The sequence below is a fragment of the Centropristis striata genome, chromosome 12 (assembly GCF_030273125.1).
Source record: "Centropristis striata isolate RG_2023a ecotype Rhode Island chromosome 12, C.striata_1.0, whole genome shotgun sequence".
Lineage (NCBI taxonomy): Eukaryota > Metazoa > Chordata > Actinopteri > Perciformes > Serranidae > Centropristis > Centropristis striata.
In genome coordinates, this window is record NC_081528.1 from 38,150,350 (window position 1) to 38,168,721 (window position 18,372).

At 35.9% G+C, this 18,372-nt stretch overlaps 1 protein-coding gene across 2 annotated transcripts in view; it reads right to left on the reverse strand.

Annotated features, from left to right (window-relative positions):
* The window catches only part of atp8a1 (ATPase phospholipid transporting 8A1), a 223,204-nt gene that overhangs the window by 182,375 nt on the left and 22,457 nt on the right, over positions 1 to 18,372 (reverse strand). For both annotated transcript variants that reach the window (XM_059345862.1, XM_059345863.1), the window contains exon 2: positions 8,935 to 9,049. In XM_059345862.1, coding sequence (XP_059201845.1) covers positions 8,935 to 9,049 — 115 coding nt within the window. The remainder of the gene's footprint in view (positions 1 to 8,934; positions 9,050 to 18,372) is intronic.

The window sequence follows — 18,372 nt, forward strand, 5'->3', positions numbered from 1 at the left end:
TTTAACACTCTGCTTAATGGACGATTATGGATCTTACATTTTATTTCCTGGCAGTGCCGAGGATCAAGACGACATGACAGAAGCTCCTCCTACACTCAGAGATCTGGATCAGAGCCATGCAACCAATCAGATGCTCTCAATCTATAAACATTTCACCCACAGAAAGGTTTGACATTATAACATCATGAATGTCTGTGTTGGTTTGTCTTAAAGTACGTCCTGCTTAAGTTAAACAACTGCCAAGTAAACATTAGACCTGTCAGGTTGTTTTCCTTTAAGCCACACCTTCTATTGACACGAACCAGCTTTTATAAACAGCCACACATCCAAAAACCACATGAAATAATCATCTTTCCACAACACTTAAACATTTAGTGTTGACCTTTGGCAGCACCACACGATGATTACAGCTTTGATATTTGTTGCATTATTGATATCTAAATATTGTTATTACAGTCAGAACCAGAACAACACAGTGTTGTATATGTGTGTATTTATATGTGTTGCTGTGTTTGCTCGTCAGTTTTACAGATATTGACAAAGCAAATTAAGTCGTTTGACTGTCAGGTAAATAAACAACTTTGCAATTCACATTGTGCAAACTGAGTGAACTGACAAAGAACCAGATGAACCTGAATGAGAAACAAAAAATAACTTAGTTTACCTTTGAGTCTCTTATGTCACATTCGTGTTATGAGGCTAACTGATACAGAATGCGGCCCAATCCACAGCTCCTCGTGTAGAATATATATCAGGTTTACATTTATTTTAGAGGCTCATCAGTATTTTTGACCATTTAAATAATAATAATCGCTATATTAGCATCATCATAATTGAAATCGTAGGCCCGTCTTGCGTTTTATGTAAAAAAAAAAACCTTTAACAGCAACTTAAAACATTACTGTCCCTGTTTAACTGTTGTCTAACTCCGGGCTGCCAGGGTCATACACTATTATTATTTTTTTTTATCTATTACTTTTAAATTTTCTGTAGTTTATAATAATAATAATAATAATAATAATAATAATACATTAAATTTATATAGCGCTTTTAAAAGGTACTCAAAGTCGCTTAACATGACAGGAAATTAGACACACACAAACACAAAATACAGAAGAAAACAACTAAACAGAGATGAGAGATTATGAGTTCAGGTATTGTAAGATATTTTGAAAAGGTGGGTTTTGAGTTGGTCATTACAAAAACTTTGCAGATGGAAATTCATTCCAGTAAAAAAAAAAAAGATAAAGCAAAAAGTGTCAAAACTATTGTTTTATGTCAGTTGTTCCATAGAGAACACTGTGTGGTGGACAATCTCTGGATTACCAGCAGATAGACAACCACCAAGTAGAAGATAATCAAAGCAGCCGTCGGCTAGCGGCTAGCGGCTAGCGGCTAGCCACTGAAACTCAATCACAGTCTATCATAGAAGCCTTATATTATATGAATCTGAAGGTTGTTTATCATTTATTTTGTGGATAAAAATGTACACATCATTTCTGTTGTGTGATGATTTGGTGGGACAGGTGGTTAGATATTGTTTGACCTGGCATCAGGGATGATGACACAGGTCACAGGTTTCTCCTTGTCAAACACAAACGCACACATAGTTTGCATAATGTCAACCGACTGGTTGGATCAGTAACTTTATGGATGAATGACTTCCTGTTTAATATCCTCTCAACATGTGCCTCTATTTGTGTTTGCAACATTGTACACAAGTATTACTGCAGCTCACGAGGTAACTAAACTATAATAAATGTGAAATACATATGCATTGCTTAGTTTTTAATTATGGTATACTGTTATACTAATCATGGTGATATAAAAAGCCACTCAGTAAGTGGATAAAGATGTTTAAATGCCACTTGAAACATAAACATGCGGGTCATGTGATTAGCTGACTAAGATCAGATAAAAATACAAATTATATCTGTAGTAAAGATGCTCACTGTGTGTTTGTTTTCATTTGTTCCTTGTGTTCCATACAAGACATGCATTATTAGCATTTCAGAGATACAGAACAGTAAAATGGTTTGCACAGCCGCTCCTGTTTGCTATAGGATGAGATGTCAACATCTCAGAGATTAATCACCTTTATGTCACAGCAGAGCTGCCAGCAGCCAGTTCAGCTGAATAAACAGCCACAACAATCCTCATGCACACTAGAGAGAACACGCGTTTTATTATGAGGAGGAGTCACATACATCTGAGCAGATATTCTGCAGATAGAGATGCTGCAGACGGACAATGAGAGCAAGTGAAAGCAAGAAACCTGTGAGGGATGCTTGTAAGATTAGATTCACCATTTATCTCCTCAGGTCACTTTAAAAAAACCTGATCTTTAGAGCAGCCTGAAGCCTGATGGGCCTTAAAGGTTTGAATTTCTCTTTTGAGTACATTTCAACAACTACAAGGACAAAGAAAGAACTCAACAAAACCTTCTGCAAGATGTGGACTTCACTATTCAAATAATGCAGCAGCACTTAAAGCTTTGAACTCATCTGACGAGACACAACGTGGCTCATTACAGTCACATCCTAAAGTGGTGCGTCCAAAACAAATGTGGCTTGAAAAGGCATTAACATGCAAGCTGCCATCCAGTTCACTGTGGAAATCTGCTGTCATTGTTATCTCTAAAGACTGCTGCAAACATGCTAACTTTTAAACAGCCTGCTGTTAATTTGCATATTACAAAAATCATCAGAAATTTTATTGAGTAGGATAAACCCCTTGAGAGGAATCCTCTGGTTTTCGAGGGGGTCCTAAAGTACATTATAAAACAAAACACTCAACAATTTACAGACATACAACAACAAAGACAACAGGCATCAACACAAACATAACAAACAAAAAATGAACACAAGAATGAACACAAGAATAATCACAAACTCTCAATGGCCACAAGTTGGCCATAACATTAGTCTAGTAAAACTGAAAGAAGTAACATAATATTATTGTAAATTGAAATTGCATTTTTAAAAATAAAAATGAATAAATACATTTAAAAATGACATAATATTATCTGAAACATGTGCAGTTTAACTCAAAATAAGAATACAGGGCATATTTAAAACTATGAAAAGACGTCAATGATCATATGTTTAAAGGAAGATTATTCCTCCGATGGTGCTTTGAACTTAAATGCTTTTTTACCAATTGTTTTGTTCACTGTAGGAATGAAAAAGAAATACTGAGATGAGTGAAAAATATGCTGTTTACATTATCAGTATTGTATTCAAAGTCATATCTATGTTATAAGTTATATGTTATTCTACATCTGATTAAATTAAATAAAGTCTGTAACAATGATATCCCTGGCCTTCTATTTATTGCAGTGTTTGTGTGTTAACAACATGAGCTACAGCTGAATGGATATTGTAATTTCTAATGTGATATATTTATATATATATTTTTCAGTGAACGCAGGTCGCCCACTGAATTAATGACCGCCTCCGGTAAGGTCACGAAAATTTAGTGCACTTTTATTTCCAAAATATGCAGAGGTGCTCTTTCACGGCAAAGGCCATATTACTGAAACTTTTCTGATGCAACATTCTACCATCTGGTGATCCAAACAGGTTTATAATGCTCAGAAGTCTTGACTGCAGATGCTCATTGACCCGGTCTGGTAATAATAAACACCCAAAGAAAAAGCCAAACTCAAACCAGGGCATTATCCAAATCACAGGAAGGCAAAATATGTGATAAAATGCAAAATATGTGATAAAATGCATGCAAAATAAATTAGGTTTTCTACAGATAAAATCTTTGTTTGTTACAGATACTCACTCAAAAAATTACTTAATTAATAATAATGCAAAATGATCATTAACCCCGATTTCATAAGCACAAACAAAGAGATTAAAAAGAGACACAAAATGACTGAAAAAAGACAAAAAATGACCAAGAAAGACACAAAATGACCAAAGAAAGAAACAAAGTGATAAAATAAGACACAAAATGACCAAAAAAGACATAAATGACCAAAAAAGACACAAAATGACCAACAAAAAGACACAAAATTACCAAAAAAGACACAAAATAACAAAAAAGACACAAATTGACCAAAAAAGACACAAAATGACCAAAAAAAGGAAACAAAATTACCAAAAAGACACAAAATTACCAAAAAAAGACGCAAAATGAATTAGGTTTTCTACACATAAAACCTTTGTTTGTTACAGATACTCACTCAAAAAATTACTTAATTAATAATAATGCAAAATGATCATTACCCCCCGATTTCATAAGCATAGAACAATTTAAATATCAGTTAAAATAAAAGTTTGTTTTCTTTTTTGTGCAGCCCTACATCTACATAACTGATCACAAAAGGAGTTTAAAAACTAAATATAAGAGAATCAGCTTCCATAACGGTTCATTCAAAGAAACAAACAGGAGTAAGGAAGATATTCCTGCTTGCGTCTGTTTTTTTGTCATGTCAATACATGAAGCTGACTTTACAAATAGTAGAACAATAAGCACACTTGCATTTTTCATTAATTATTCCTGTTCACTTTATAGCTGCGTCTGTGTAAGCACATACATATCTTTAGCTGCTCATGCAGCAGGAATGCTAACAGTAATATTCCTTGACAGAGGACGCTCTGACCCAACAACGTTGACCTTTAATGCTAAAAGCACTGCACTCCTCCAAGAGGAGCAGGATGAAATGGGCCAGTCTGCTTTATCTGGACCAAGGCGCCACTGGTGATACGAATCTGGGATGCACTTATCAAATATCATGTGGCTGAGGGTGCTGCCATGGTACCTGGAACCATGCAGGCTGCTTTTACTGCACATCAGTAGCCGCTCCTCGTCTAAACCAGTAGTTCTCAACCTTTTTGAGTCGCGACCCCCAATTTAACATGCATGTTGTCCAGGACCCCCACTCACTGAACACAATCTCACACGCACAGTTCAGATCAACCTAAAAAGAAACAAAATGACCACAAAATGACTTAAAAAAAGACACAAAATGACCAAAAAAAGACACAAAATGACCAAAAAAAGACACAAAATTACCAAAGAAAGAAACAAAGTGATAAAAAAGACACAAAATGACTTAAAAAAGAAACAAAGTGATAAAAAAGACACAAAATTACCAACAAAAAGACACAAAATGCCCAAAAAAAAGGCGCAAAATGACCAAAAAAGACACAAAATTACCAAAAAGACTAAACAACACGATATGCAACATTTTGTCTGTTTCAGGATACTAGAATCCTCAAACTTCAAGTTTAAATGTCTTAAATAATTGTGATATTCAGAAAATGTCCATATGCCAATTACTCCAGAAATATTTCCTCTGAAACCTTTCCATGTGTTTCTAAAATATGTTAGAACTAGGAATATCAGAGAAGGACACATTTTCCAAAATATGGTACATTTTTTCCCTACAAGACAAAATTTGCACAACATATGCTCAAAAAGATCCTTATAATGGATTCTGGATTTCTTTGCTATCAGGCTATAATTCTCCCCAGGCTGACATTTAAGTTGCAGCCACACAGTCTCCGCATGCTTCAATCTGCCTGTTTAGCTTGTGAGTCTGAAGGTTAATGTGGGGTTAAAGGCAAAGTGGCAAGTTATGCTGCAGGTCACCATGAAAAGCTCTGATGGCCTCTGGGTTGCCATTACCAAGTCAGAAATAGCCCAAACAGCAAAATCCTTAAGAGAATACAACTTTGAGGTTGAATTTTTAATGCAGCTGGGATACAATTTAATTCTAAGTGACATGGGGGAAGTAGCTTTAAAGCACCTTACATAATGAGAGTGGGAACGCTAGAAGAGATAAAGGCTGGTGGGAATATTTTCATGAAGCCGATACTCATCAACTGGACATTAAACATTAACAGAATGAAGATATTGTCTTCATCCTCTGTTGTAAATCCCACAGAGGATATACACTACCGGTCAAAAGTTTTAGAACACCCCAATTTTTCCATTTTTTATTGAAATTCAAGCAGTTCAAGTCAAATGAACAGCTTGAAAGGGTCCAAAGGTAAGTGGTGAACTGCCAGAGGTAAATAAAAAAAGGTAAGCTTAACCAAAACTGGAAAATAATGTACATTTCAGAATTATACAAGTAGGCCTTTTTCAGGGAACAAGAAATGGGTTAACAACTTAACTCTATATAGTCTTGGGCTATTTTGTCCATTTTTGAATTCTTTTCATGTCTTTGTAAGTCATTTTGTGTCTTTTTAGTCATTTTCTGTCTTTTTGTGTCTTTTTTTGGTCATTTTGTGTCTTTTTTTAGTCCTTTTTTGTCTTTTTTTTAGTCATTTTCTGTCTTTTTGTGTCTTTTTGTGTCTTTTTTTGGTCATTTTGTGTCTTTTTTGTCATTTTGTGTCTTTTTTTGGTCATTTTGTGTCTTTTTGTGTCTTTTTTTGGTCATTTTGTGTCTTTTTTTAGTCCTTTAGTCCAACATAAAACGTGATTTTGAATCTTTTTTTTTTACTTTCAAAACACTATCATGCTCAATAAAGAATTTTAAATGTTGCAAATGTGCATTAATTTCAGAGTACACTGAGACATTAAACTGCATCATTTTCAATTAAATTCTGGAAAAGTTGGTGTGTTCTAAAACTTTTGACCAGTAGTGTATTTGTCTTTGTATTTTTTCTTCTGAAGGCAGAACTGCTTGAAGTTTGTTGCTTCCTCAGTTTAGTGAGAAACAATAGTTCCTTTCCCATGCTGACTCAAACTCCGGAGCTATGTGGACATAGTGGAGCGAACCATTGTGCAATCCTATTCCTCTGCACTGCTGCAGCAGCTCTGGAAGGCTGGACGGCATTTTGCTTCCCAGCACACACAAAAAAGATAACAAAGCTCTTAGCTTTATTCATAGGGAAGAGGCTTAGAAGACAACAAGCAGACACGTATTTTACTTTGAAGGAGCAAACAAACCAGCACAAACCTACAACCTGTAGGCTGAACCACTGCATCCATAAAAACTGACCACGCAAACTTTACTACTACTACACTGCAAAAAAGCCAACTTGTGTTTTTTGGCCTAAAACAGTGATTTAAGTTGGTAAAACTTGGAAATATAAATTATTGACATTTAGGGCAATAATGTAAGTTAGCACAACAAAGGAAGCCAGTTGTCTGCTCAAAAACAAGTTGGTGAGTTGTTGTTACTTATATCTTTAAGTTGGGGTTCACAACAAGGGACAATAGTTCTGATAACTCTTATTTCTTTGTTGGGAAATGCGGTCATTAGCGAAAGCTAGCGGCTAACTGATGCTAGCGGCTAACTGATGCTAGCAGCTAACTGAAGCTAGCGGCTTACTGATGCTAGCGGCTTACTGATGCTAGCGGCTAACTGATGCTAGCAGCTAACTGAAGCTAGCGGCTTACTGATGCTAGCGGCTTACTGATGCTAGCGGCTTACTGATGCTAGCGGCTTACTGATGCTAGCGGCTAACTGATGCTAGCGGCTAAATGAAGCTAGCGGCTAACTGATGCTAGCGGCGCTGCTTGTTACAGCTACAAGAGTAGCCATTAGCGTATCAATGCTAACTCAAAATTGTGGTCACAACATTAGCTGACATTTCATAGCGGCGTTACAATCGTGCCAGAGAAATTCAGAGTTGAGCAAACTCAAAAACAAAACTTAAAATATTTAGTTTAATTGTCCAACTTAAAATTTTATCGAAGTTTGTTGCCTTGAAATTTTGAGTTCACCCAACTTTTCTTTTTTTGCAGTGTAGGTGTTAAGTTCACATGGATACCACCCATAGACTGTATAAAATACCACCCAAGCAGTGGTAATATTACCCAAAAAGAGTCAGCATCAGAGCTCCCTGTTGGTTAAACTGTCACTCTGATATTGATTCAATGCAGCAAACTTACAGTAAACGATTGATTATGAAAACATACTATAGCTCTTAATCAAAATTCTCCATCAGTTCATTTGTACATAAATATTTATCTTCAATGCATTTCCATGATTGCATAAGGTTGTCAAAGCATTTATACCTTAGGGATTCCATTTGTTTAAAAGATCTCGGTTCATTTTACATTCGACAGCATTGAAAGAAGATCTTATTCTAACTCAAGGCTGCACTGATGCTGATGATACTGTTATTTACCTTTAAATTATCACAAATTTATAGGAGTGAACTTTTTCTGTAACAACACTGTGCAGGTTGTTAATAAAAAAGAGAACACTTGCTTGATATGTGTGAAACACCACACTCCACTACAAGTTCACAAACGTGGAGGGAATTTGGGTGGAAAAATTTGACCCGTTTCTTTATCACACCCAAGATTAAAAGTAGACAAAGTGCTCCAGAACAACTATGTTGGAAGCATGTGGGAGCAAGGAAGCTAACCATGCACATATTTTCTGGATGTGCCCCAGGCTGCGCTCCTTTTGGGATGGTGTCGGTGCCATAATTAAAGATATATTGGGGTATGAAATACCAAATGAAAGTAAAATTATGTACCTTGGAAATGTAACTGAAAGTGTAACTGGTAATGATAGTTATATAGTCAAGATACTGCTGATGGCGACCAAGAAGACAAGAACAAGGAACTGGTACCAGACTGAATCTCCTACCAGAGAACAATGGCTAGGGACTGGAAGAGAAATATACTGGATGGAAAAAATGACCTACCAACTTCGACTGAAGGAAGATGTTTCTATTTCAAAGTGGAAAAAATGGGTGCTGTATGACATAACGAAAGACATGTGAACTGTAAACTGTATGAATCTGATTTAGTAGAATATGGATACCCGCAGCCATGAATGTTGATACTGTTTTATTAATGTTAAGTGTTTTTTCTTTTGTTGTGTATGTCTCTTGTGTACATGAAAAAAAAAGCCTAATAAACATTACAGTTTAAAAAAATTGCATTGCATAACTGCAGGTTATTGACAGAGGGTTTCGTGTTGTAAAAACCTTAAATGCAACATCTCCTTACCTGACTCGGTTGTTGCAGAACTTAGTGAACTGTGGCTGGTTGAGGTATATCAGTCGGGCGTCTTCTTGGTCAGCTAAGGACGTCTTTTCTGACGTGTCCTCTGTCTTTTCATATCCTGCAGCATGGGAGAGAAAAAAAAGACATTCTATAAGAAATAAAATCTGCCTTGAGCACAAACAAAAGTAAGATGAAAAGGTGTTTTGAAGTGTTTGAGTCGGTGCGTGTCGAAAAGTCCCCAAAGGAGTCTTTGTAGTCTGTAGAAGGTAAGTCAGAGATTTCAACACTAGACATCTCAGTTAACCTTGGAGCTTTAAAGCTTCCATATATACAGTCTGGGTGCTGTGACGGATAAAGTTGGCTTTTTAAAATGTCTCATTGTAAAACATTTCATGAGAGAGTATCAAAACTACAATACAACTCCTTTATCTTATTGTTTATATCAGTAGTTCTCAACCTTTTTGAGTCACGACCCCCAATTTAACATGCAATCTCACAGTTCAGATCAGACAAACTCAGTTGATACGACGAATTTTGGACAAATAATGAAGCAGACAGCAACTAAAAACCTCTCTGACCAAAACGACTAAAAATGACATAAAATTAAGCAAAAAAGACACAAATTGACCACAAAATTATCAAAAAAAAGACAAAATGAACAATAAAAAAACCCCAAAATGACCAAAAAAAGACACAAAATGGCCAAAGAAAGACACAAAATTACCAAAAAGACACAAAATTACCAAAAAAAGACAGAAAATGGCCCAAAAAAGACACAAAATGACCAAAAAAAGACACAAACTGACCACAAAATGATAAAAAAGACACAAAATTACCAAAGAAAGACCTGAAATTACCAAAAATAGACACAAAATGACTAAAAAAACCCGCAAAATGACCAAAAAAGGACACAAAATGACCACAAAAAGACATTAACACATGAACACTTTAACACAGTGGAGACAGAGCTGACTCTCAAAATGATTTGGCGACCCCCAGAAATCATCTCACACGCACAGTTCAGATCAACCTAAAAAGAAACAAAATGACCAAAAAAAGTAAACAAAATGACCAAAAAAGACACAAAATGACCAGAAAAGACACAAAATGACAAAAAAAAGACACAAATTGACCAAAAAAGACACAAAATGACAAAAAAAAAGACACAAAATGACCAAAAAAAGACACAAAATGACCAGAAAGACACAAAATGACCAAAAAAGACACAAAATGACAAAAAAAAAGACACAAATTGACCAAAAATGACACAAAATGACAAAAAAAACACACAAAATGACCAAAAAAAAACCCAGAAATCATCTCGCGACCCCAATTGGGGTCCCGACCCCCAGGTTGAGAACAGCTGGTTTATATGATGGAGGAGACCATGTATTAGTCAGTGCAGTAGGCTACAATCACTGCAGCCTCCACAACTCACTGAGGAGGCTTCTCTAACTCTCTGTATGAAACACTAGCCTCAGATCAGGAGCTCTGATCTAATAGCTGTATAACGCTCAAATTATTATCTTAATGGAGTGAGAAGGTGCTTTAGAAAATATAACAGTGGGATTGCCAAATGACATGTCACTGACAATACATCTCTCATTACCGCCTCCACAGTAAAATGCCAACTTGGAGAGTAACTGTTATATAATAATACACAGTTTTATGTTTTAAACAGCCTGACTCATACAAAATGGCAGACACTATATGTATTGCAACAATTGTTATATTCCTCTTTTAGGACCTCCTCCTCAACTCCAATGTGTATGAAAACCAATGTGTTGCCATTGCAAAAAACATTGGCCAAGGTTCAGTTTCATGGTAAAAAAAATTATTGAAAAATGGCCAAAGGGTAACACTTTACAATAACCATCATTTATAAATGGTAAACAGATAACTTATTAATGTTTAATCATCATTTATGAACTGTTTATAGGCCATTTAGAATGGTAAATACATAATTTATTAATGTTTAACTAACTACATAATTTTTAAATTAGAAATAGATGGTATATTAATGTGCGTTTATAATGACTTTACCATTAACAAACAATTAAATTATAATTTATAGTTTATTAATAGTTTTAGTTGCACTCATTTTAACATATTTAACACCAGATTTAGTATGTTAATGATTTTTAAATAATTCATATACCTTTAAGAAATTGGTTGAAAACATTTAAAGATTAAACACTTTGTAAATGGTTAATAATTGGCTTATAAACCATCTATAAACATCACTTAGTTGGTTATTGTAAAGTGTTACCGGCCAAAGTTTTCAGGAAATGTCCGTAGTGCAATTAGTTGAGAGATTTCAGCAGCTTCATCTGAAAACGTTTCATTCGTTACAAGAAATGTGACAAGCTTGGAATTTCCTGTTGAGAATAACATCCTGCTGCCAGCAGCAGATAGGGAGAGGATCTGAGGATCAGCTGCAGTAATGTGGTGTTATATAGCTTCAATAAACAGGGACTGGACATCTGATCCAACTCTGGTTTAGAATATGAAGTGATTTAACTACACTACTGGTCAAAAGTTTTAGAACACACCAACTTTTCCAGAATTTAATTGAAAATGATGCACTTTAATGTCTCAGTGTACTCTGAAATTAATGCACATTTGCAACATTTAAAGTTCTTTATTGAGCATGATAGTGTTTTGAAAGTAAAAAAAGATTCAAAATCACATTTTATGTTGGACTAAAGGACTAAAAAAAGACACAAAATGACCAAAAAAAGACACCAAATGACAAAAAAGACACAAAATGACAAAAAAAAAAGACACAAAATGACAAAAAAAAAAGACACAAAATGACTAAAAAAAGACACAAAATGACTAAAAAAGACACCAAAAGACACAAAATGGCTAAAAAAGACACAAAATGACAAAAAAAGACACCAAAAGACACAAAATGACTAAAAAAAGACACAAAATGACCAAAAAAAAGACACCAAAAGACACAAAATGACTAAAAAAAGACACAAAATGACTAAAAAAAAGACACCAAAAGACACAAAATGACTAAAAAAAGACACAAAATGACTAAAAAAAAAGACACAAATGACCAAAAAAAGACACAAAATGACAAAAAAAAAAGACACAAAATGACAAAAAAAGACACAAAATGACTAAAAAAAAGACACAAAATGACTTACAAAGACATGAAAAGAATCCAAAAATGGACAAAATAGCCCAAGACTCCATAGAGTTAAGTTGTTAACCCATTTCTTGTTCCCTGAAAAAGGCCTACTTGTATAATTCTGAAATGCACGTTATATTTTACCTTTTTTTATTTACCTCTGGCAGTTCACCACTTACCTTTGTACCCTTTCAGGCTGTTGATTTGCTTGATTTTCAATAAAAAACAAGCTTGATTTTCAATAAAAAACTGGAAAAATTGGGGTGTTCTAAAACTTTTGACCGGTAGTGTATGTTTTAAGTCCAAAACAAATGCATAAAAGCTTACAGAACTCATTCATTCCTCACTCAAACACTGCCTTACTGACCATTAAATGGAAAACACAAATGATAAATGACGACTGCTTCAAAATTAATTTCTGGAACCAAATAAATAAATCACCAATCCCTGTCTTTGGGTTGTCTCTTGGTCTCTGGAATAGTCAGCATTGCTCTACTCCCACTAGGTTCACCATGGTGGGATGAAGCCATGCAGGATATATCAACACAGCAGATGAAGCCTGTATGTGGGTCGCACATTATGTACAATATGTAACACATTTTTCCCTGTTTCTTCTAAAAACCACACACACAAATATCCAAATGTCCATAGCACATACAAAATTTCTCACATACTGTAACCTGCATATTTGAATATTGCACACTATTGCACACCATGTAAATATTTATATTTATATTCTTACATTCTTTAAATTTCTCTATTTTGTTTGTACAGTTATATTTCTATTTTTATTTAAGATTACTTGTTGTAATACTGTTTTATGTGCATTTATGTACACTATCTGACACCCAGTGCGGGCAACAAAGTAAAGAATTTCATTGTGCAGGGAGACACGTTTCCTTACTGTACACATGACAATAAATCTTTGAATCTTGAATCTTAGAATCTTAATTTATACTTTTTGATTGGCAAGAGGCATGTGTGTGTCTTCCTGTTTCTCTGTAGGCAAAACCTGAAACATCACAGATGGATAGTTAGCTTCCATGCAGAGAGGAGACAGGTGCTGCGTCATGAAAAAAGGATGTTGAGGGAATATCTGGAATCTCTAGCTTGAAGCTGCTTACTGCAGTGCGGGACAGAAAATAGAAAAACACACCAAAGAATCTCTGCTGAACTAGAAAATATGTACAAGAAGTTATAGCTGTTCAGTCCTGTCGTCTTTTATCATCCCTAAAACATCTCAACATGCATTAAATACCGTTCTGGTTATTCATAAACCAATAAATAGTATTTTGGAGACACTACAGCTGCTGGAAGTAGAAACGAAAGGCAATGAAATTATGTCTTGGTTGAACATTAATATTTGGCATTTGGTCATCTTTTTCATGTTAAACTAACTGTTGGTCAAGTCATGGATTAGTTGATAGAAAATGTAATGTTTAAGTCATTTTTTTAAGCAAACGTTGCAAACATTTTATTAATAGCAGGATTAACTTTTTCCCTCTGTTATTAGTAAAGTGAATATATTTGCGACCACTTGTAATGCCACCTGGGTTTTGCAAAATTGTTCTCAGCCTATTTTTCAGACATATCTTCATAAACTAAACAATTTATCAATCACGATAAAAAAAATATTCATTCCTTTTAACTTCTTGTATCACAAACATGAACTGCAGCAGTTGACTTAGGGCTAGGGGGGTAATAGTCAATAAATATAAATATATAAGAAATAACCAAAAGGTAAAGCCTATGTTTGTATACTCATGTGAATTAGATACTTGACTATTAAATTACTGGAGTTTTTTCTCATTTAATTAAGAACTATAGTGCAAAATGCATATATCATTTTGTGTGAAATTATTTATAAAAAATAAATCAATATTTCCAGCAATATAATGACTTTGTTTATGTGCATGCACACACATTCTTGGGTGTATGTATGCAGGAGTTGCACAATACAGTTGAATAAATTAATGAATAAACAAAATCCTGCACACTGCTGTTGTTAAACACAGAAGTGGATCCTTAGTATCCACAATTATTATCTAGAGAGAACCCTGTCCTGAGATGTACACTACCGGTCAAAAGTTTTAGAACAGCCCAATTTTTCCATTTTTTATTGAAATTCAAGCAGTTCAAGTCAAAAGAACAGCTTGAAAGGGTCCAAAGGTAAGTGGTGAACTGCCAGAGGTAAATAAAAAAAGGTAAGCTTAACCAAAACTGGAAAATAATGTACATTTCAGAATTATACAAGTAGGCCTTTTTCAGGGAACAAGAAATGGGTTAACAACTTAACTCTATGGAGTCTTGGGCTATTTTGTCCATTTTTGAATTCTTTTCATGTCTTTGTAAGTCATTTTGTGTCTTTTGGTGTCTTTTTTTGTCATGTTGTTTCTTTTTTTTAGTCATTTTGTGTCTTTTTTTAGTCCTTTAGTCCAACATTAAATGTGATTTTGAATCTTTTTTTCACTTTCAAAACACTATCATGCTCAATAAAGAATTTTAAATGTTGCAAATGTGCATTAATTTCAGAGTACACTGAGACATTAAACTGCATAATTTTCAATTAAATTCTGGAAAAGTTGGTGTGTTCTAAAACTTTTGACCAGTAGTGTATGTGAATTCTGGGTAATGGGGCCTAAAGGTTGAATGAATGTGAATGTGAATGGAAGGTTGCCAGTTGGAGTCCAGTTTGTTTATCGCACTGAATTTGGAGGAAATGTAAAGTCCTGCCAAACTAAATCACCTTTTAAAGATTAAATATCTGACAGGGATCGTCTTCTTTGTAAAATTAGAAATGATAAAAATGTAGCGGTTCACATTTCCCCTACCTGGTGTTTTAATTGATATGTCTAGATTAGTGCCTCAGCACTGCCAGGAGAGCAGACTGTAAAACTCTTAAGTCAACAGTTTCCCCACACTCTCAAGTTGCAAACATGTGATCCTTGGCCTTAGAGCATGCAGTAGTAGTAGCGCTAGGGGTTATGGGCTAAGGGCAGCATAGCATAGCGTAGCATAGCATAGCATAGCATAGCATAGCCTCCATGCTACGTATGAATCCTGGAGTTTAAAAATGGAAAGAAGAGCCCTTCTTAACTTTAACACTTATCTGCTCTACTCTACTGGCCTTACTTTTTAACTACACAATGTTTGACTTGTGCTTTTTATTATTTTATCTCTTTTTTTATCCTGCTGTATCTTATTTTATCCTATTTATATTTTTATTTCTATTTCCCTGTTTTAATTGACTGTTTTTACTGTTTTCAATTGTGTCTTGCTGTTAAGCACTTTGAATTACCTTGTGTTGAATTGTGCTATACTAATAAACTTGCCTTGCCTTCTGAGACTAGAAGGAGCTGGGACACTAGTGAGGAAACTGGCTACTGGAAACATCAACAACAACAACAACCAAGCTGAGATCCTGACTGCTGAAACCAGAGCCTCCTGGAGCCTCCTGCAGGATGTGCCCCTCCTGAAACCTGCATGCCTCCCCCGCCTGCCTGCAGTATTTCTGTCTTGTCATGTCAAGTCAAGAGGAAACAAAAGGCAAACACAGTCTTCAAAGTCCCAACTTTCTCTGCTCTCCTTTCTCATTCTCACGTTACTCTTGGCGTGTTCCCACTCATGTTACACAAACCTGAATCTTAAATTACAGGTCTTGTTATTCTAATGTTCCACTTGGCTTTGCATCGAGGATTAAACCTTCCTGCTTCCCACCTTCATCTCCTGATAGCTTCTCCTTCCTTAGCATGTGCTCCAGGGCTAAAAATAACTAACTGCCCCCCTCACTAGTCATTCGGTCACCGAGGGGGGGGGGGTTGGCTATCCCGGCCCTGTTATGCAAGACGTCAGATCAGCATAGGTGGTTTATTGGATTAGCGTGGTGGCTAAAGGGTGTGTGGATCCAGGGAGGAGATTAAAGAGTGGCGGCTACTGCTTAAGTAGGGAAACTTCCTGCCATGATGCCTGTGATTAACACTTGGACTGTTTAGGTAAGGACCAATATAGAATAAATGCATCATGACCACAACATGATTCAGTCATCTAGAGATTCCTGGAAGGAAAGGGGGGCACTTCAGTTCACTAGAGACTAAAAAACAAGACAGAGGCTGGTTGTTTTTACATTTGGAGGATATGCAAAGACATAATAAGATGTCAGAAATCAATTATTTGCCTGTAATTCCAAGTATAAAAGGTACTTTGAGGTCAAGTGTCACCACAGCACTACATTCCTGAAGAGCTGATCCTATGATCATCACCTCCTCCCTCCTGAAGAGGAGGCACCTCCTCCTTCTCCTGTCTGTAGGCCGAGCCTCTTTCATCTTAAACTAAAACCCAATCTGCAGCCAAGAGCTCACCTGGTGACCTGGTGAAGACAGGTGGGTGGGACTGACTAGAGGTCAGGGAAGGACAAGGACTCACTGAGTCTGGACTGGAGGAGGATACTAACTTTAATCCCTTTTGTTGTTGTTGTTGTTTTAAATCACGAAAATATTTTGTTGCAGATATTATTTTGTCTATTTAAGTCCAGCTGACATTCTTCAAGGAACATTGAGCCGTAGCTGCAGCACCAGAATCAGAATTCAGAATCACTTTTATTGTCACTGTACCTGGGTACAATGAGATTAATAAACAAACAATCACCAAGTAAGTGTGAGAGACAATGTCTCAGAAATAATAATATACAAATAATATACAAACAGACATAAGGACATAAGGTGCACACTTTTTGAATTGCAGCAGTGAAAAATAAATATGGTCCATATACACGTGAGATATTGCACTTGTTTGGAGGTATTGCACCACGAGTGTGAAACCTGTGATGTCACCACAAAATACAGTATCAATGTCACAGAATGCCTTTAAGTTAATACTCAAGCCTCGATAATAATCGATGATATGCCAAAGCACATCAAGGGACGAAGCCAGCAAACAAAGTCAAAGCCAAGAAAGTAAATCTTTAAGAAGCTTGGCTGATCAAGGAATTAGTGTCTACAATGAGAAATGAAACAGGGCTGGTGTAGCTGGTGCTGCAGCAGCAGCAGGCCTGGAGAAGTAGCAGGCCGAGCCGAGGAGCTACTGAGAGGAGCAGTGATTGATGTTGTGTCTCTGTTGTGAATGAGGCTTCGCAGCAGGAGCCTGTGAGCCGCTAGGCCAGGTGCTGCAATGCACCAGTTGCAGCTGCTGCTGCTTAACTTAGTCCTCTGCTCTCTGCTTTATTACAGACACAAAGGGTTGTAGGCGAAGTTTAAATAAAAATTGCAACACAAACTGTTTTGTCGAACGTTCTGTACAAATATTCACGCTGGTATGGTTACAAACAAAATGTATTAATACAATAATACTATTGACAATGCTTAACTTCTTTTTCTTCTAATCATAAGGCAGCAGTTTGCATCAAAGACTGTAAATAAATACTGACGACAAGCGTGCTCCCCAAAAGTTAAGACAAAAATCTCTAAATATTTTCAATCCTAGTGGCTGGCTGCAGTATAAAATCCAGCCCTTAAAAATGTCAACGAATGGGACCTTTGCCAAAAAAATAAATAAATCAACGTTTCTGACATTTTAGGTCGTTCTTATCACGCTGTGTATAAGTTGAAAAGGAGTGTGAGGTCATGATTGACAGCTGTGATTGACGTGTGATTGGGTGAGGCAGGACCTCAATATTGCTGCTTCAACTCTGATCACTACTGCACAGACTCTGGCTCCAAATGACATCACCAAGGCAAAATGGCAACGCCCATATCCAGGATATTATGGCTTCATAAGAATAGACCAAAAAAGTAACAGTGCATATATTTGTCCCATACTGGAATTGTTTTGGTCCATATATATATATATATATATATATATATATATATATACATATATACACTCCTGATCAAAATCTTAAGACCAGGGGAAAAATGTCAAGTATTTGCATTTTGTGTTGGTAAAACATGCAAAACGGACGTCAGTTCCAGAGCTTGGATGCCCTTCATGGAGCAACGTTCCCACCAACCTACTAGAAACACTCTAATCCTGCATGCCTAAACAAATATTTGAAGTAATCATCAAGAACAGTGGGGCTGCTCAGTAATGAGTCAGTTTTTGACACGTTTAGTTATGGTCTTAAACTTTTGATCAGCTGCTGAACAGCCTGTTTGAGTTTAAATGCAGTTTTCAATAAATTGCCTTCTCTATTTTTTGTCTCTTGCTCCTGTTTATCCCTTTTGCATTTCAAAGCTCTACTTACAACCTGGTTATGTTCCACCAACGCGAAATGTGAGTACTTGATCTTAACATTTTGATCAGGA